Source organism: Triticum aestivum, chromosome 3B, assembly GCF_018294505.1.
Source record: "Triticum aestivum cultivar Chinese Spring chromosome 3B, IWGSC CS RefSeq v2.1, whole genome shotgun sequence".
NCBI lineage: Eukaryota > Viridiplantae > Streptophyta > Magnoliopsida > Poales > Poaceae > Triticum > Triticum aestivum.
The window spans coordinates 159,388,618-159,410,425 of record NC_057801.1 but is presented as its reverse complement, the minus strand read 5'-3'; the positions used below and the strand labels follow the sequence as shown (position 1 = coordinate 159,410,425).

The 21,808-nt window shown below is 44.2% G+C and overlaps 1 protein-coding gene across 1 annotated transcript; it reads left to right on the top strand.

Annotated features, from left to right (window-relative positions):
- Positions 1 to 9,853: 9,853 nt before the first annotated feature.
- Positions 9,854 to 11,881, top strand: LOC123069155 (G-type lectin S-receptor-like serine/threonine-protein kinase SD2-5). The gene has a single exon (XM_044491935.1). The coding sequence runs from the start codon at positions 10,561 to 10,563 to the stop codon at positions 11,815 to 11,817; it is 1,257 nt and encodes a 418-aa protein (XP_044347870.1). The 5' UTR covers positions 9,854 to 10,560; the 3' UTR covers positions 11,818 to 11,881.
- The last annotated feature ends 9,927 nt before the right edge of the window (positions 11,882 to 21,808 follow it).

The window sequence follows — 21,808 nt, the reverse complement described above, 5'->3', positions numbered from 1 at the left end:
TTCGGAAGCCCCCCAAGGAAGATGGCCGAGCATGGGAAATTCCCTTCGGTCATGGAGACGAGCTATGAGGTGCCACATCATATGGACCTCCAACACCAAGACGGCGACAAGACGGTCGAGCAAGGACCATCCCCTTCGACTACGGCGACAAGCGCGAACCTCTTCAACAACATGAAGATGGTGCCCATATTGGACTCATCCTCCGAGTCAAGCTACTCGACCGCGCATGGAGACATTTGCACCAACATCTCTCCAACACCCACATATATTGATATGTCCCATTTGTCATGTGAGGAGAGCCACCACCCCATGAGTGACATGAGTGACTCCACTATACATGACACTGAGAGCATTTCCTATGAGAGGATGAGTGTGACCACCACTAGCCCCACACATGAGAGCATGCCACACATCCTATGTGAGGTTGAGCGCCATTTGAGTGACTCCACCAACCATATGAGTGAGAGCATCCTTGAGGGAGTGAGTGATCCACAACACTTAAAGAGTGAGGTAGTAGACACGGCACGTGAGGCCACTATGATTTCTAACGCCTTAACCTCTACTCCTAGTGTGTTTTGTTCTTTGGTGCTAGGTCTCCTACATGACGACATGCCTATCCTCGACGAGTCCATCCCTCCAATGAAGAAACCGATGGCCATGGTGGACGATGATGCACCACCCACATGGTTCCATCAACATGAAGATGACAACGAGACGATCTTCAACACCTCACCTACAACACATGAGCAACGCTCAAAAGGTAACATAGGTGATGGTGCTTCTCTTGTCCCACTAGTGGACTCTCTTACCAATGATTGCTCCCATGATGTTGACACACCTATTGCCATGCTTCATGCTAGTGAGACTTATTCATGCCTTGACTTACCTATTTATGATGAATATGATGATGAGCATGTTGAGTTGCCTAGTTGTGATGCTATGCTCCATAGGATATCATGTGAAAATTCTTTTGGTCACATCATGTTTGGCAATCCATTGAACTTGTCATATGCTATGAGTGAGATCTCCCATATTGCATCATTACAATCTCAACATAGTAACTATGCATACCCCATTAAAATCAATCCCATATGCACTTATGGCATAGATGACGAGATGATGGTCATTGGCTTTTGCTTCTCTTGTGATGATATTGCCATGCTTCCTTTACATGATTTGCGCAATTCATCTACTATGTCATGCCATGATCACATTGAACCAAATATGCTTTGTTTTGGATGTTGTCAATATTCTCCATGTGATGTTTCTACTCTTGCTCATGAGGAGACCCCCATAGTTTCCTCATACATATTAGGAGATCTTGATGCATTTCATACTTTGAATGATTCCCATGATAGTGTACACCATATGCATTCCATGAATAATAATGCTCTAGATATTTCTCATGATGCATTACATCCTTTGAGTCTCCATTATGACATACATCATAACAAACCTCTCATGATGGATGACATGTTTCTATATCGTGCATCTCATTTATTTGAGCATTGGATATTTTGTGCTAACTGACACAAGCACGTGCGCATCATGATGGATGATGTGTACATATACCATGCACACACAATTTTCTCTTTGTCTTTGTTTTGTGTAGGTACTCATGTATACTCGTCAACCTCTCAATCCCAAGAGTTGACGAAACGAGCTATTGAGGGCAACAATGCTTTGGGATCTCGTGGACTATTCTTTCCACCGTTCCTTTCGCGCAAGGACTACGCGCATCTCTTCTACTTGGCTCTCACGCGGCTATGGGCCATTTACCACTTGTCACCTTATGCCCATACTATCGTGTTCACTTTGCATGTTATACTTGTTTCTATGCCTTTGCCATGCAATTGTGACCCTTGCTTGCATTTACCCATGATGCACCATTATGATACTCCTATGTGTATTTGCATGCTTGGTGGAGATCCTTGTTGCTTTTGCCATGTTTATCATGTGCCCCATGCTATTGATGCTTGTTGTGTTGGTAGAGTCATGATGCCCCATTGCTATTTACATATGGTCTCTCGCCAATACATTCATGCTATTTTCCTCACATCTTGCTTTCATGCTTGTGATATGACATGTGAATTATTCATGCCCATTATTTGCACCAATGACATGCTTGCCATGATTCCTCCTAGTATGTTGCATCTTTGCACTACTAGCTTGCTTGACTTGATTGATATGATTGCTTGCTATGTTGCATCACCCATGTTCCACTATTACTTGCTTTCTTGGGTTGATGACATATATGCTCATGCCTCTCACATGATATATCTTGATCATTGTCTCTTGTGTCCATTAGTTGCCTCTTTCATATCCACTTGTATTGAGTGCAACCATACTATGCTTATTGATTTCGGAGACTTTAACACCTTACTTGTGATGCATACTTCTTTCCTTGAGCCTCTTGTATTTGGTTGTTCTTGCATCATATGCCTCCACACTATGAAATGCTCCCTTGTACCTTCTTATGATGAGCATGATGCATACACTTGTTCGGTATATTACCACTCGAATGATAGGTTTTGCATGTCCGCTAACCTCATTTGTTTTTCCGAGTGTTTGTCATGTTCTTTCATTTTGAAGGATTCACAAGGCATTACCGTCATGAGACATATTGGTTATGTGAAGGCATACACGATGTGCGAAACCAACATTTTCGACATCCTCATAAAGGTGAACTCCTTCTCTTTGAGCCATCCTCAAATACGCATATTGGATGGGTCATTCTTTCATTGTTGTTTCCTTCTTGTTGTCTACATGATACATCTCACGAACGGAGGAGAGACATTGGAAATTGGCTCTATGGACCTTTACATTGAGGAGCGCTCGGACTTCTTGGATGTACCTTCGGATTTCCACTCATGCCACGACATCGAGCATTGGTACATCAACACTCCTTTGGCACATTGCACTCACACCTACATATTTGTTGATTGTGCTCCCACATGTAATGCTCGATGGACATGTCATACTTACCACAAGTTTGCACCTCATGCATGGATTGACTCACATTATGATTGCCTTGTTGCATCTTGTATTCCCATGTCATCCATGATATATGAGCTTGTGCATTTCCTTAGCAAATTTGTTGTGATCTTCCTTGATGGCATATTCATACATAATGATCATATTGTCCACCATCAATTGCATGATAACATACACATGTTGAGCATCCATTGCCATATTCATGCTATTGATAAACCGTCTCACTATGACATCATTTTGCACCGTGGTTGCATTGATCATATTTACAACACATTTGTGTGCATGATGATTGCATTTCCTCCCATGAATGCTTTGCATCTCATTCTAGATCATCTTGATAAGCTTCATGCGCTTTGTCATGACCAATCTTGCCGCACGGACTCATTCTTACATGAGGGACACTTTGTGTGCGCTAACCATTGTATTTCCGAGTGTTGCTTGTGTTTGCTCTTTTTGCATGTTTATCACTCCGACGACACCTTGGACTACTTGGATTGCGCCTTGTCTTCAACTTCGTCCAACTACAAGTTCGTCTACGACAACCGTGTCCATGGTGATGAGCATCACGATCCGAGGTCGGATCTTTCCCAAGGGGGGGGGGGAGATGATGCGGAGCATCCCACGTTCATCCCCATGTACACTCCGACTACTCTTCAAGCCCCAAGAGGACATATGAAGAGACCTCGAATATACACCATTGGACACAAGGTGAACTCGCTCCTCTCCTAACCTTCACTTTCTACATGTGAGACATGGCTACTACCTCATGCATGGATCTTGCATATACTCAGGTACAACCGAGACGACCATGGAGAATCCAAGGACCAAGGCCAAGCATGGAAGAGAAGGAGGAAGAGAACCTGGCCGCTCCAGAACGAGCGGTACTACCGCCCACTCCAAGCGGTACTACCGCTGAAGCCACCCTAGCGGTACTACCGCTCACTCCAAGCGGTACTACCGCTGAGGCCACCCAAGCGGCACTACCGTCCGGCATCCGCCCTACTACCGCTCAACCCGACAAACTTCGGAGATCGATCGGCGCCAGAGCGGTACTACCGCCCATCATAGCGGTACTACCGCTTGCGCGCCTCAAGCGGTACTACCGCCCGAAGGACCGGTACTACCGCCCTGTCTGTGCACAGTGTATTGGGCCGAGCCCATGTACCCCTTCGCCCTCACTTACCCCTTCGTGGCTCTAGACTATATATACTCCACCTCCTCCTAGTTAGAGTAGCGTTGATTTAGCTCATATGTGAGATAGAGCTTCGCTCATCCATCGGATCTCCTCCTCGTGAGAGACCGCGGCCTCTTCGGAGAAGATCCTATCGGATTCAAGACCCCCCTCGTGGGAAGATCCCCTTGTGGATTCAAGACCTCCTCACGGAGAAGATCGGTTACCTTTGTATCCCTACCTTTGTTGACTTTGGATCTCGTGTATCTCTTTGTGCTCTTTGATCTAGCACTTGTGTGACCGATTCCTAGTTGGTTGAGTGTTTTCCCTCGTTCCTCCCCGTGATTTCCTCGTGTTCTTCCGCTCGTTCTTCTTGTCTCCCCGTAGGATCCACTCCAAACGTGAAACATCATCCACATAGGGTTCCACCCTACATCACCTTAGCATTGGGGCAGTCACCGATGAGGGTGGTAACCCTCTGCTGCCAGTTGGTCCTCTCCACTCGTCCGGTCAGTGCTTGACCATTGATCGGCATGGCAGTAATCATCGCCCAATCCTCCAGGGTCACCGTCATCTCCCCGCATGGGAGATGGAAAGAATGGGTCTCCGATCGTCACCGGTCAATCAAAGCTGTCAGAGCTGCATGGACAAGCGTCGGTTCCTGAGGCTTGAACTGCAACATGAAACCCAATAGTCGAGCTCTCTTGAAGTACGGCGCGTAGCGCTCATCGTAGTCCATATTCGCGGCAACCCCGTGACCCCTCATGCGCAGTGGCGGGAGCATCTGTCAAAAAGTGGACGGCAAGAGTTACAAACTTGTTTTCATCAATCCGAAAACTTTGATCAATATTTCCTCCATATTGCTTACCACTCCGTTCTTTATGAAACGGGCACGATGACCCTTGTCGAATGTGTAGTCAACCATGGGGTACCGTGGGCCGACGTTGTCCTCAAGAGGTGCCTGCCTTAATAAAATTTCATAAACAAAAGCATCATAAGCATACATAAACAAAAAATAAAATTTCTTGGTTAAATGAACTAGGGTTCATCTTAAGCATAATCCTCCAACAACATGTACTACACATGATGGATCACATCATATCAACATGCATCATATCAAAATAAAATCCTCCAACATGCATCATATCATTAGTTTTTTAACAAATATTTTTAAATAGAATTCATCTTGAATGTATTTTCTCCAAACAACATCTTCATATCATCATATCAACATGCATCATAAGACAAAGCAAGTCCTCCCACATCCATTACATCATACTTTTTTCAACAACAAAAATTATGAACTAGGGTTCATCTTCACACTAACATATGAACTATTGATTAGAGTTCATATTCAATACCACTAGTTACTAAAGAACTAAGAACTAGAACTACAATCAAGCTAAAACAATCCTAGGTGAAACAAATTCCAATCAAAATTCAAAAAGATGAGGGATTTCAAGCAAATAATGCGTCGAATCGGAAGCAAGTTTGCAAAAACTACTTGAAGGGATTGTAGGAGCTTACGTTTCTCTCTTCGGGGCCATCTCGATCCGCAAAAATGGTGAAGAAACGGTGAAGATCCGAGGGGGAGAGTGGAGGAGATGAGAGAGGGAGAGAGGGGCGAGGGGGAGGAAGAGGAACTGCCAACAGGGGAGTGGGTGGGAAGAAAAGGCAGGGGCGGGGGGTCGGGAGAAATAACTGCTCGCACCCTACCGCCAGGGGTGCTGGCGGTAGGGTTATACAGCCTACCGCCAGGGACCCTGGCGGTAGGGTGCGACGGAGGGGGACGGCAGCCGTCTCCACGTGCTACCGTGGATTAGTATCCTACCACTAGGGACTCTGGCGGTAGGCTGTCTAACCCTACCGCCAGCCACCCTGACGGTAAGAAAAAGGGTCAAATGCCAGAAAAAATTTGAACCGGGGTCAGATCCTGAATTTGTATACGAGAAGGGTCAAAACACGAAATTTTGCTGTCACAAGTCGCTGCATTCATCACGTTAAGGTGGCAATACTAGACTGCAATACTTTTTAGTTGGGCGCCTAACCTACGTGGATGCTAATTAAGATCTCACATTCAGATTAATTCAGGGGATTCCTTTTTTTCACACACCACGAACTAACAATCACACTGTGTATATAAAGTTCTTCTATTTTTTATGGCAAAGTTCAGACACCGTGTTAACAAAGTTCTTCGGCTCTAGATAAAATTTCTAGCAAAGTTTTTTAATATTTCTAACAAACTGCAGACCTACAATCTAGAAAGTTCTTCACTGTTTCAAACAAAAATGTGTTTCAAATGTATCCAAACCTGATCTTGTTCGAAAGGGCTTGGCACCACGAGTTCAAATATGTAAAAAGTTTTAAAAACACAATTTTGGTTTGAAAGATATGAACCATCTAAATTGTCAAAGCAAAATAAAAGGTGATTTAATTAGAAGGGAGAGGGAAGATAAAGTAGGCATGCATGTGTCAGTATGTGCAGCGTGTGTAGTGAGAGAGAGAGAGAAAAGAAACATGCACATGCAAGGGGCACACATCCACATGAATAAGCACGGATTCGCGTTGTGCGCGCAAAGCGTTAGGATTCACCATATTCATGATGAAGGCATGATAAACAGATTCCTCCAGGCACCAGCCCACAACCTTCACAGTTCCAGAACAGTTTTGCCAAGTCTCAGTCCAGTGAGACATGTCTCAGTTGATGTTATATTCCTTTGATCTTACGTGAAGATTCATACACAAATTATATTTTCAGGTTTTTTTCTTTTTTTTCTTATATACTACTATATCACTTGATCGAGACTTGGTTAAGTCTCAGTCGACCGAGACCTAGACACACCTTTCCCAGAAACTCTTTCATTGTGGTGATCTCTCGGTACTGCCCGACATGGAACGAAACCGTCGACACCAAAAGTTTCTCACCTTGGGAGGAACATCAAGCTAGACCCGATAATTTTCTCGAGTGCTTCCTAGTCTCTCCTCCGTGCCCGATGTTACTCCCTCCATAAAGAAATATAAGAGCGTTTAGTCATTGTTGCAAGATCAAGGCCCCATATGCCGATTGGACTGTCCGTTCTTTTTTAGATGCCAAGCCCAAATATCCTCCATATCTGCGCAAGGGAGGGGGTAGAAACTCTAGATCTGGGAGACTGGTATCAAAAAACAGAAGCTCTTGGAAGCTGAGGCAAGGATTCAAAAAGCAGCTAGGCAGCTATGGATAAGTTACTAGAAGAATAAGTGAAGAAACAAACACAATGAGTAGGACCAGATTATGGACAAGGCTACTGAAATGGCTAAGAAGGGAAACCTGGACATGAACCATGTGAAGATCCTTTCTCTGATACCTAAAAAACTGTCCCTAGCTTTATTTCCCATATCATTAGATGGGTAGGAGTTTATTTATTATTATTAGCATTTTTAGGCAGAACCCCTGAGGCCCCATACAATACAAGGTGCTTAGGAAGGTGCTTAGTAAAATAAACCGGAGTTTTCTTAAGCATGGATGCTTATTTCCGAAGAGGGGTGCCTAATTAAATGTCTACCTTCTACAAATAAGTACCGATGATTAAATAAAAATTGATTTATTTTTCTAAGCACCTTCCTTAAGCACTTTGCATTTTATACAAGGCCTAAGGAAGTAGATAATTCTGTAAGGCCTAAGGAAGTAGATAATTCTGTTTCTACTATTAAAGATCTTGAACTGGCTGAAGTAGTTTCTTTCTTTTTTGACGGGCAATAGCAGGTGTTCTGCTTTTTCATTTAAGAAGGGGGAAAGATACAACAAAATATATAGCACTCAGCCTGCCATGTCTTGATACACGCTAGGAAGAAGATTAAGGACTCGGACTATGAACAATCTAACCACTAGGTCTGTATCAAAAGCAGTTTAATCCAAAGACTAACAAGTACTCCCTCCGTCCCATAATATAAGAACGTTTTTTACACTACACTAGTGGTAAAAAACGTTCTTATATTATGGGACGGAGGGAGTACTTCCTCCGTTCCTAAATATATGACGTTTTGGCAGTTCAAAACGTCATATATTTAGGAACAGAGGAAGTAGTAGCTTATTTCTTGCTAATAAGAAAAGGGATGAACATAGAGCACTTAGGGCTGAATCAAAACTAAAGTGTCTTGATCCAAAGACTGTAAAATATTTGGTTTCTGACTGTGATCTAGAGGAAGATAATGAGGAGCTTAGAGATGATATAGTGCCTTTAGCTTTTTTCTTTGTCTTTACATCCGACTTAGAAGCAAACATGCTTCTGCTGAATGATTCAGTGTGAAGCCAAAGTTGGATATAAAATTCTAAAGATGCGACTTGGATGGTTGGCATTTCCTTAACTGTCAGGGGTTTAGGAGATACTGAAAAGAGAAGGTTTCTCAAGGAAATTTCAAACCTTTTTCAGAGCTTCGATTTTGTTGAGCACTGATATTTTTTCAGTCCAGAGCTCCCCCAATGTCTTATCGCCACAAAATTTGCACGTGGCTAGAAAACTAGAACATCTTTTGTGTGCCAAAAAAGTAAATCAGATTATTTTGGATATTGTTTTCGAATTTACCGTTCATCACATGAACCGATCTGATGTGCTGTTCTGCAACCTGCTCTGCTCTGGAAAGGGAATGTTGCCCCGTGACCATTCAGCACCACAAGCTGAAGAGAATCATAATATTCTTCTCTTCCCCTCTACATCACAAACAGACACATGGCGAAATAGATTGGTAATTTCGTATCCAAGAGAAAAATACAAATGTGATATGATTGGTTACTGTCTCGTTTTCCTGGTGCCGTGTAGTTTAGGCAAATTTGACCAATTCAAGTCTCAATTGAAGACATGATTTGGACCATTTGGAGAAAGAAAGCGCACAAGTTATCACGTAATGAATACAGACCTCCCATCAACAGGTCAGCAAATCAATGGTGCTGCATATGTGCAGCGAACGGAAAGCACACACACACACACACATTGCTATCATAAAGACCTAGAGGCTAGAGACCATGGCTCCATGGATTCAGTCTGGTCCTTGTATACTCACCCAGTCTGATAAGAAGAGCCAGTGCAAATGCCCATCTATATGCCTCCTCTTGTATATTTGCTACAGAAGAAACCACACAAATAGAACAGCCACTCCAAGTGTGATATTTTGCGCCTTACTCTCTTCCGATACTCTCTGCTGCAAGCCTGCATCCATGGCTCTTGTAAGCCCCCTCGTGTTCGTCCTCGTCGTCCTCGCAGGTCTAACCATCCAAGGCCGCTGTGATTCTATTCGGGGCTACCCTCCTGGTCCCTCTGCAGATTTGTCCACCGTCTGGACCACTACAAGCTATCAAGAAGTAGGCAGATTTTACAGTGTTGATCCTTTAATCGCACGCCCTGTCCCCAGCAATCACAGTCTTGTTTTTGCTGCTGGCTTCTACAGTGATTACTACAGCGTTAAGAACGTTTTTGGAGTCTATGTAGCTGCTCTTGTAAACCAGTCAGATAGGAGGCTGCTTAGGGAACCAATGGCAGTTGTCTGGTCTGCAAACCACGACCACCAGGTCCAGCTGAATGCCACCCTCAACTTCACCTCCGGTGGTGATTTGGTTCTTCGGGATGCCGATAACAGCCTCGTTTGGTCCACCAACACATCAGGCCAGTCTGTTGCTGGGATGACCATCAATGACCTCGGCAATCTGGTGCTCTTCGATCAAAGTAACAGGTCAGTCTGGCAGTCATTCGATCACCCGACAGATACTTTGCTTCCCATGCAGCCACTGTTGGAGGGAATGACCCTGAGGTCTAACTCCTCCTTCACCTACCGGAGTGCCAGAGACAGATTTTACTTCACTGTTCTTTCTGGTGGTCTATCTGCTTATGTTGGATCTGCCCAACCTCAGGAATACTATGCACTTCCGGCATCTATTGGAAACAACTCATACATCACCCTTGTGAACAGTAGTCTCACCGTCTTTGACGCAGCCTCCAGGCCACAGATATTGTTAAACTTGCATCCTCTATGGGCTTCACTTTTTCAGTTCATCAGGTTTGAGTCTGACGGCCATCTCAGGTTATACGACTGGGTAGACGGAGACCTAGAGATGATGTTGGTACCACGCGATGTCTTACAACAGGAAGACTGTGATTACCCAACTGCATGTGGGGAGTATGGCATCTGCTCGGGAGGCCAGTGCTCCTGCCAACTTCAAATAACGCGACATATTTTAAGCAGATCATCAACCAGTCACCCAATCTTGGTTGTGTACTGGAAACCCCAATTTCCTGCCAATCTATGCAAGATCACAGACTCGTAGCTTTTCCTGATTTGTCTTACTTCTATCAGAACAACTCCATAGAAGCACAAGAGAGTGATGAGGAGACATGTAAGCTCTCTTGCTTGAGGACTTGCTCATGCAAAGCTGCCATGTTTCGCTCCTACGGTCCAAATGCTGGTGGTTGTTCCTTGTAAAACAAGTCCTTACACTACAGGCAGGTTATTCAGTCGGGAATAATTCAGCATATCTGAAAATCCAGATGACACATCCACCTCAGACAGCAAAGCGAAGGGTGCTTTTAGGTCCCCTGCTTGCAGGATCAATTGCTTTACTAATCCTGCTTATCTTTGCCTTGTGGATCATAAGAAGGCGATATCAAGAAAAAGATGAGGAATTCACCAACATACCTGGAATGCCCTCGAGATTCACCTTTGAGAAGCTGAAAGTAACAACCAACAAATTCAGCGACAAACTCCGCGAAGGAGGATTTGGCTCAGTTTTCAAGGGGCAGTTAGGCGAAGAGACTGTTGCCATAAAACAGTTGGACAGAGCTGGTCAGGGAAAGAAGGAATTCTTGGCAGAAGTCCAGATAATTGGTTGCATTCAGCACATCAATTTGGTCAAGCTGGTTGGCTTCTGTGCAGAGAAATCACATAGGCTCTTGGTTTATGAGTATATGCCAAGAGGGTCGCTCGAAAAGTGGATCCATTACAAACATAACAGTACTCCCCTTGATTGGTGTACAAGACGCAAGATTGTTACTGACATTGCCAAGGGCCTCTCTTACCTTCATGAGGATTGTAGGCAGAGGATTGCTCATCTGGACATCAAACCACATAACATCCTCTTAGATGACAACTTCAATGCAAAGGTGTCCGATTTTGGGCTGTCCAAGCTGATAGACAGGGAAGATAGTCAAGTAATGACCAGAATGAGGGGAACACCTGGGTATATGGCACCTGAGTGGTTGACATCTCAAATCACTGAGAAGGTTGATGTCTACAGCTTTGGTGTTGTGGTCATGGAGATCATCAGCGGAAGAAAGAACCTGGACTACTCTCAACCAGAAGGAAGCGTACAACTCATTACCTTGCTTCAGGGGAAGGCGGAGAACGGCCAGCTGGAAGACATGATCGATGGAAACAGCGATGACATGCACTTACACAAGGAGGAAGTGGTTGAGGTGATGAAGCTAGCAATGTGGTGTTTGCAGAGTGACAAAAACAGAAGGCCTGCCATGTCACTGGTGGTGAAGGTCATTGAAGGAGAGAGGGATGTGGAAGCCAATTTGGATTACAACTTCTTTGACCTGAGCCCTGCGATCTCTGTTCCAGTATGCCGGTCCACTTCTTCAGCTGTACCTGCCGCATCAATTCTCTCAGCCCCCAGATGAACTTGTAAACATGTAACTCTGCCATGTGGAGCCATATTTGCCAGTCTTGTTGAAAACAGCTATTTAGTTTGTATCGGAGAATAAATCTCCATACTGATGGCAGGGCATGAATAAAACGTTTGTACCTATGATTAGGCCATGATAATTGATAAATTTCGCCAAAAAAATATGCCACACTGTAACTTGTGGGTCTATTTTATTTTCCAGAGGCAAAGAACTACTTGCTTACAAAAGTGAGAAGTAGGTTACTTACTTCTAGGCAGAGTTTCTCGATACTGCATATAAAAAGCACCTGTTATATTACTCCGCTTTCTGTATTATGTATTAGAAGCATCAACCATTTTAGTCCTCAGCCAAGTTAGGAGATGCAGGCCCATACCCTGAATTTAAGGCAACAAGCATGTTTTGAGATAGTAGAAATGTAATCTATGTGGTCAAAACTTTTGTAGCAGATGCTTAATTGAAAATAACATGACACATAATGACTGACTAATTGTGAAATGGGAAAAACCAAGAGAAGAACATAGCTTAGAATGACAGTGGGCAACTGGGCATGTTAGATATCTGGCTAATAATAACCATCTTGCATACGTTATGGTTAGCGCAGAAGACGGCCCACAGATGTGACCATCGAAGGATGGTATACAGAGATGACATGCACATACTTGCTGGTCCAATCCAAACAAGAAGATTCAGGAGAATACTCCTCATTCTTCAGTTTCTTCTCTGGCATATCCTGAGACATCAACATCCCAGAATAAGCTTACAGGACGGTGCAAGTTGTTGGCCGGCTATAAATTTGGCGCACAGTCAGGTGCCTAAGCAAGGAGGAGCTAAGGAACAAGCAAACAAGTGCAGAGTACGCAGACATTGTGTCAAGGGAACGACAGGGTAGTGCTCCCTCGGCAGAGCAACAAGCAGAGGTAGGAAGAGCACTGACATGCAACCTTCTCTGCCGAAGGAGAGCTGCAGAGCTGCCCCTGCCTTCCAACATCACAAACATCATCATCCTCTCTCTCCCATCTACATCTCAAACATATGTGTAGAAAGAAGATTGGTACCTTGGTATATAGCAACTGTCAGGATGCCATTATTCTCCCCTCCCTGGACAGTCTTTTTTCGAGAAAAGGCCAAAGGCCCAACTTTCATAGAAAACAAAGGTTCGCCAGGGACACGTTTACAGCAAAACTATACAAGCACACACTCCCAGCCAGTTTTGGTTTCAGTTCGATTTGTGCACATGGCAGTGACCTCAGCAAACTAGTGATCATCACCTGCAAGGATTCAAGTGTGTCACAGTGAAAATATAAACGTGATGAAGATGATTATAAAAAAAACGAAACCCATACGGCCGACCAGGACAATGAGGTAATCAAGAACATAGATAGAGTGTCTCAACATTGCTTACTTTTCAGTCTCTCACCATGAGTCGTTGGCTCGTTGCAGACTTACAGTCTTTTGAGTGGCATGGAAATCAGCAGGTTGAGTTCAGTTTTTGAGGGTGGCTTAAACAACAAGGGTTGTAGCGAAACATTTGCATTGAGCTGGTCAAGGAAATTTTAACAATCTTAACAAAGGTTCAGTCTATCAGATCGATTCTCAGGCTCCTTGTTTACGAGTACATGCATAATGGAGATAACTCGTACTTAATGAGAATGGAGATAAGTTGTGGAGTACTTCAAAGTTCAGAATGCTTAAAAATCGAAATGATGCACAGAGAAATCATTTGTAGTGCTCTAGTGTTTATCCACCAAGATAAGCTGATGTACAGTTGTACACTATGCCTAATGCGTGAGAAATCCCGCTTGTCCCTTGAGATGTCAAAACAACAAAAATACTGCAAACAGATTAAACATATTGACTCAACTCTAACCAAAAAGGCACTCCAATGCCTGCTCGGCAGTTAACCATGTCATTTTTTCAATAAAGGGTGTATTTATTATCTTAGAATGTAGCATCAAGCGGATACAAAGCATGGTGAGTAACACCCGGCCTCTGCTAACTAGGATGCACACAACCAATCACAGAGTCATGCTTTAGATTATTCAGGAACCTGGCCAGAGCCACGATGAACTTGGGTTTCTCACATAAAATAAACAGAGATTTATTGTGTGCAGCAAATTTCTGGAAGCTATTGTTTGCAAGACTGGTATAAATATACTTTCTTGGGGAATTTGATAAAACGCCACCTTGTACTTCGTCACTTTATCATATAAAACCTTACATTGTCTTTGCTAAAATACAACTTTCTACTTCGTCACCTTGGTAAAAGAACACATTTATACTTGGAAGATTTAAGCCAAATGACCAACTAAACACCAAGGGGAAAAAATCATGTCATTTCATCACTCGAAGCAATAAAGGAAAAATAAATAAATGCTGAACCCGACTTCTCGAGCAGCGAAGACCTCTCCCGAGTTCCTTCCCCCTAGCTGTAGCTCTTCTTATGTTGCTTCTCTTCTACTTCTAGGCGCTTCCCAATTTCAATTTGGCAATAACTCTTATTGCCAAACTAAATCATGCAGCAGCTAAGAGATATGCATTTTTTTCTCACACCAAGAAACTAAATCATGCAGGAGTAACACACAAGCAGCAGGTACAAAAAGCATCATCCCCTAAAGCAAGCAAGCATCAGCAATAAGACGAAGCAAAGCAGCAGCGCAGTCGACGGCAACAGTGCGCATGGTGACCTCTCTGTCTCTCGTCTAGACTCGAAGCCGGTGCGGGCGCGCACCGCAGCCGCCGTCGGCGGCGGCGCCGCACAAAACCCAGAGGGGAATCACGAAGACCACCCCTCCGACTCCTCCGACACGACATGGCGCGGATGGCGCCGCCTGCAGGTAGGCGCGCCGGGTGGGGAGGGAGGCGCGACGCCGCGACGGGAGGCGGAGGGGCGGGTGAACCGGTGAAGGGTGGCCGGCGCCTCAGGCTCGTGCATTCGTGGTGAACGGCTCAGGCTCTTCTGACTTCTGAGTACTTTTCGTTTTCCATTTTTTTTTCCGACGGGAAAACCATCTGGCGCAATGTGTGAATACATCGTGCAATTTTATTTTATTTTGAGACTGAATACATCGTGAAAGTTTTTTTTAGACAAACTTGCTAAGCTTTATTCACCTCGATGTAATGTTTACAGTAAAGAAACGAAACTCTTTTGGCTGGCCTAACCACATATAACGACCAACCTAACATTAAAAAGTGTTTGGCGAGATTGTGAACCTCGAATTCAAACTCCTATACTCGTGGGCAAAATTACAAGTAACAAACTTCGCGGCCATCTATTATTTTACGTACTATGGCACCATATGGTGACAAAGTTCCATTCTTTGCCCTCCACGATAGTTTTGCAGACCGAGGCAACATGTATTCTTTGCTCGTATAAATCATCAGCTAAAGACAAAACTTCCCTCACGCCCATTGCTTCAAGAGTAATCGGATCAATAATATTTTTGAAGATAATCGAAGACACTCCCAGAAAAGCTCTTGATTGATCTCGGCACACTGTTGCGACTGCGTCGTAGCCCTTACTACTCATTACGGTCGCATCAGAATTGGTTTTAACATGCTAGGTGGTCTTACCGTTGCAATCATACTTACTGTTTGATTGGGTTTTGCAGTAATCATGTTTGTTACACTTTTGATTTAAATATCATAATCTGCAAAACCCAATTCAAAAGTAACATACATCCTTGCAGATTACGGTACTTAAATCAAAAGTGTAACAAACATGATTAGCCTCCCGTGGACAATGCTTGAAAGATGTTAATCCAATCCTTCCTGCAACAAAGAAGATTTCTAACATGACGGCAGTATATGGGCTCTAAATTTCAATAATTCCTAAACATGACTGAATGAGCTCTAGGAAACAAACTCAGCCATCGCTCGTGAACATCCCAATCTCTCTAGGAATTCTAGGCCACTCAACATTTCTATAGCTTCGGCCATAGTGGCATCCAACACATGATCACCGAGCCAGGTTGAGCCCGCCAAAACCTCACCGTGTTCCAGTGGCGGATCCAGGATTTGAAGTTTCCCGGGCGGATGTTTAAAGAGATAAATCAAAGCCACAAAGCAATCAAATAAGACAATCAATGAATTTAATTGGCCAGGCCGTATTTTCAGTATACAAGTTTCTAGAATTAGGCCTATGCGCAAGAAATTCAAGAATGATGGAGTGGGAGAAGAGAAGATTCGGGGGAGTGGGAGAATCTTATCTTTGTTGGCTGCTCGATTGCGATTTTTAGCGGTGGCAGTGTAGTCTCATGTGTCGACGGTGCCTTGAGCAGGAACGAGCGATGGTGATGAGACCTGACCAGACGACGAGTCGTTCGTAGGCCTGAACTTTCACGGTACACAAAATTCAGCGACGAACAATTGTCGTGATAATAGAAATAGACAAAAAACACAATAGGCAGCTCTTCGGATCAAGCGATTCGTGAGAAGACCAAAGATCAAAATCTGCGGAAGAGTAAGATCAAATTACACCCTGCATAGCAGCTCCTGAAACAAAGGACCAGCAAACAAATCACAGCTATTTTGGCGCATCCAACATGATGCCTTTTGTGTATATTTTCCGACTCCCAAAAATTCTGTCCCGTACAAGGCCGAGGCCTGCCTGTTTTATAGGCAAAACTAAACCTGAACCAACCAACCTAACAAATAAGCTAAAAAGATACGGACTCTTATCTCTTTCCTATTCTAACTAATCATGATTTAATTAATTAAGTATCCGGCAACGCTGATCACAAAAATCCAAAATAGACTAATACTCAGGGAACGTACGTACGTTAAAGCTAAATCAACATGGTTTAGACTCTTTCATGTTGCCTTGGGGCTTCGGCCTTCACGTTCTGGTACTCCACTCACACACGACCATTACAAAAGAAATTGCATGGTGTTATGAAGGTTGGTTTGATCTCTTGCTTCGCTGGTTGTGTCGACGGCATCTCAATACAGAAACCTCCAATCTGTAATGTACATGGAATAGCGCGGTCTATGGTCACAACATCCCCTCCCCTTTTAAAGAAACCGTCCTCGGTTTCGAGGCAGTCTTTGCAACCTTCTTCTTCAATGTGACATGTCCATCCACCTTGATTGTGTTCTCAAACATCGGCCGCAGCACACGTCGCTTCCTAGAATCCCAGAATGAATATGTATTCATCCGACCTTCATGTGTAGCATTGTGATCATATTGCCATGGTCTCCCCAATAACAAGTGACATGCATCCATAGGTATGACATCACATATCACCATATCAGTATAATCACCAACAGAAAATTTGACGCGCACCTTATGAGTAACCTTTAACTTCCCTGTATGATACATCCACTCGACATGGTGGGGTTGCGGGTGCTTCCATACAGGCAACCCCAAAGCTTCAACCAACCCTTTGCTGACTGCATTGGTGTAGCTTCCACCATCTATTATCAGCTTGCAATTGGTGTTGTTGATCTTACACTCAGACTAAAAAATATTCCATCGCTGTCCCTTATCCTCAACACGATCTTCTTGCACTCGTTGTACCATTAATGATGAATATGCTTCTGCGGCTTCAAAACTTGCAGTCACTTTTTCATCATCTTCAGATTTCTCACTAGACATGTCAGTATTTTTTTCTCGATCGCTCGCAGACATGTATCCTTCTTCCGTGAGGACTCTTCTCTCATTAGGACACTCAAACTTCTTATGCCCCCTGCCACCACATCTAAAGCACACAATATCACTAGTACGAGAGTTAGAAGCGCGAGTCGATTCAACCTTGGATTGAGATACTTCCTTTGTAGCTGGCTTAGAATCTGTTTTGAAACCACTATTACCACCGCCTTCTCGCTGAAAATTATGCCGCACTGAGTTTGATGAATTATCATGACCACCACGACGCTTTACTTGCTGCTCCGCTCGAATGGCATGGTGCAATAATCCCTGCAATCCCGTATATTCAACCACATCGACACGGTCTCGTATCTCTGATTTCAGACCATGAACGAACCGTGCCATTGTAGCCTCTTCTTGCTCCTCTACCCCTGTACGAATCAACAATATTTCCATCTCTTTATAATACTCCTCAACACTAGAGTTACCTTGCCGAAGCTGCTGCAAGCGTGTGTACAAGGTCCTAGTGAAGTGCTCTAGAACAAAGCGTCTCTTCATGATACTCTTCATCTGATTCCAAGACTCCGGACGTCCTCCCGCGCGACATAGTTGGTTTCACCATATTAAAGCATAGCCCGTGAACTCAATAGATGCAGCATGAACCTTTTTCTCCTCGGTGTACCGTTGTCCATCAAAAATCTGATCCACGCACATCTCCCACTCCAAATAATCATCCGGATTGTCTTTTCCGCTAAACGATGGTATGGAAATTTTAATTCTTCCAATACCATCATCTTCGTAGGCGCGCCGCAGATGTTCATGTCCTCCCCCATGGTGTACGCCGCCTCCATGATGGTTATAAGCACGCCGCAGAGGCTCATAATAGCTACCAGCCCCCTCAGACTGATGGTCTTGATGCTCACCATTGTTGCGAACTTGTTCGCCTACCCGCTGTCCAGATAATTGCCGATGACGACGCGGTGCAGCAGACCCATCACTAGGGGGTGAACGTGGTCTCAATCGATGAACGGCCTCAGTCAAATCAGCAATCTTTTTTCCTAGACTTTCCTCAACCTTGTCGATGCGCCTCCCCACTAGATTCAGCACATAGTCACGAGTTGCCTCCAATCCTAGCACGATAGCCGGCGCAACACTCAGATCATAGGTGGGCAAGGGCAGCTCGTCTTCCACGTCTCCTTCATGTGCACCATGCACACTTGAATTTGATTTCTGTGAATTCACCATTGTAGCAACTCAAGTTGATCAACCGAAGAACCAGAGAGAAAAAGAAATTGTACCGTGATCAACCTTGCTCTGAATACCACTTGATGAGACCCGACCAGACGACGAGTCGTTCGTAGGCCCGAACTTTCACGGTACACAAAATTCAGCGACGAACAATTGTCGTGATAATAGAAATAGACAAAAAAACAATAGGCAGCTCTTCGGATCAAGCGATTCGCGAGAAGACCAAAGATCAAAATTTGCGCAAGAGTAAGATCAAATCACACCTTGCGTAGCAGCTCCTGAAACCCTCAAGGACCAGCAAACAAATCACAGCTATTTTGGCGCATCCAACATGATGCCTTTTGTGTATATTTTCCAACTCCCAAAAATTCTGTCCCGTACAAGGCCGAGGCCTGCCTGTTTTATAGGCAAACCTAAACCTGAACCAACCGACCTAACAAACAAGCTAAAAAGATACGGACTCTTATCTCTTTCCTATTCTAACTAATCATGATTTAATTAATTAAGTATCCGGCAACGCTGATCACAAAAATCCAAAACAGACTAGTACTCAGGAAACGTACGTACGTTAAAGCTAAATCAACATGGTTTAGACTCCTTCATGTTGCCTTGGGGCTTCGGCCTTCACGTCCTGGTACTCCACTCACACACGACCATTACAAAAGAAATTGCATGGTGTTTTGAAGGTTGGTTTGATCTCTTGCTTCGCTGGTTGTGTCGACGGCACCTCAATACAGAAACCTCCAATCTGCAGTGTACATGGAATAGCGCGGTCTATGGTCACATCAGATGGAATCCCTTCTCCATTCAACCTCGTCGATTGAAAGTTGGGCAACACGAGGCGGTGGATGCGGATCAGTTTCAGATTAATTGTTCATTAGGGGAATTGGGAATTCTTTTTTCTAGATTTTTTTTTGAGAAACCAGTCTTTTCTTTAGGTGAAAGGGGAATTGGGAAAGTCAAGGAAGGTGTATAGAAAATGATTGTGGCCCATGTTCGGTTGGGCCTTTACTATCACTTCTATTACATAGACTTACTCCATGGCCCATCCATAAGTCATGGTGAATCATTATTTCTCCCTTCTCATCTTCCTTCTCTCGTCTTTCACCTACAACTGAGCATACAGCTAAGAACAGACATCATTTTGCCCCTCCAATGGTGGCCACCGGCAAAAGTAGTATGGGGGTAAGTGTAACCCCGGGTTCAAAAAATTTACCCGGGGCGGCCTCCCCTACATGATCCCATGCTGGCGCCGCCCTTGCCATGGTCATTTTGACGAACCGTCGCCACTGCACCCGAGTGAAAGAACATGTGGTGCCCCCATGTTTGATTTTGGTAATTGATGACAATCTATATGGACTAATGGTTGTCTTGAGTTATATTTGAAGGATTTATCCATAGGCTTTTCTTGAAGTCTATGTGTTGGTTTCAAGGAGTTTATGAGTTGGCCAAGGTGCTATTAAGGAATTATCCAAAGATTGGTCATGTGAGTGTTGAGCTTATCGCAAGAATGTCTTGAAGAAGAAGATTGTGTGATCATTCATGTTTACCTTCAAGACATCATCCAAATGAAGAGAGTTGGAAAGATTCAAGGTTGATCAAGACTAAGTCAAGAGTGAATCAAGTTGGTCAACTCACAAAGCATAGAAGATGTACCGAGAGGGATCAAGTGATCCCATGGTATGGTAAGCATTGTCCATTGCACTTTGTGTACTAACACATGGTCTATGTGAGAGTTCTATGTGGGGTTAGGTACGTGTCCATGGGCTTGCGTCAAGAAAAGATATCATACAACCCATGGAAAGGATGGCATCAAGTGGTAATCGTCATCAAGATTGTCGTGTGCAAGCTCAAGTGGAGCATCACGAAGAGATCAAGTGCTTGAATCTTGCCATCCATTGTGGTGTCAATGGACTTGTGAAGATGTGTCGAAGAGTGGCTCACCCATAGTGGACTATGGGGGAGCAATCATCTAGTCTTCATTGAGCCAACGCAATCAAGAAAGGTGGTCCAACTTGAGGGAGTCAAGATCGTCACCATCTAGCTCAAGTGGAACATGTGGAAGGCAAAGGTTTGCCCTTGATAGGTTTTCTATTTTACCGGTCTCGTGGTGGTAGTTGGGAGACCGGGTTATAGGATTGTTTGCCGTACTATCAAGGGGGGCTCTCAAGTTGGTAGCTTGATCGTATCGTTAGTAGAGAGCTCAAACCATTTGCATCCTTGCATCATGTTTCTTGGTTCTTGTTTGGTTATCTTTGTGAGTCTTAGATCTTATGGTCATCTTGACGACAAGCTTGAGTTCATTGAAAACGGAGTTCGCATGCGTCTTCTATGATGTTTTCGGTGTTGGAGGTTTTACCGATCTTATCCGAGGAAGGGTTCTCACCATTTTCTTATGGGACTTTTCTAATTTACTTCTTATTGATATTTCTTTCAAGATTGTGTTAGCCCTTGTCGTTAGCTTTCCAACAAACTTGGTTTCGTTGAATTTGGAGTCAGTTTGCAAAAGTTGTGGCTGTTTTGGTAAAGGCTGCAGCGGTACTACCGCGACTAGAGCAGATGTATTTTTTTACTACCGCTCCAGAGCGGTACTATCGCGGCTCCTGAGCGGTAGTACCGCTCCAGAGCAGTACTACCGCGGCTCCTAAGCGGTAGTACCGCTCCGGACCAAAACCTCGTGTTTTGCTCAGTGAAAGTAGGCACAGAAGTATTTTTTTTAGTACCGCTCGCAAGCAGTAGTACCGCTACCATTTGCGATAGTACCATGAGGTCGAGCGGTAGTACCATGAGGATGAGCGGTAGTACTGCTCCGGCGGTTCTACTAGACTTTTGCCTCCTCGCTGTTGTTTTTCAAAGGGGTACTACCGCCCTAGCGGTAGTACCGCTCCTTGGAGCGGTAGTACCGCTCTGTGCGGGCTGTGAGCATAACAGTTGGATTTTTTTCCCACCTATAAAAGGGGGTCTTCTTCCCCATTGAACCTTATCCTTTGAGCTCGTGTTCTTCCCCCATTGTTGACCTCTCCGAGCTTGCTAACTCTCAATCCCTCCATGGATTCTTGCTAGTTTTTGAGGAAAAAGAGAGAGGAGATCTAGATCCACGTTTCCACCAATCACTTTCTCCTCTAAGTGAGGGGAACCCCTTGGATCTAGATC

What these genes read in the sequence shown, in the direction of transcription:
- LOC123069155 (XM_044491935.1), top strand. Translation starts at nt 10,561, where the DNA reads ATGCAAAGCTGCCATGTTTCGCTCCTACGGTCCAAATGCTGGTGGTTG.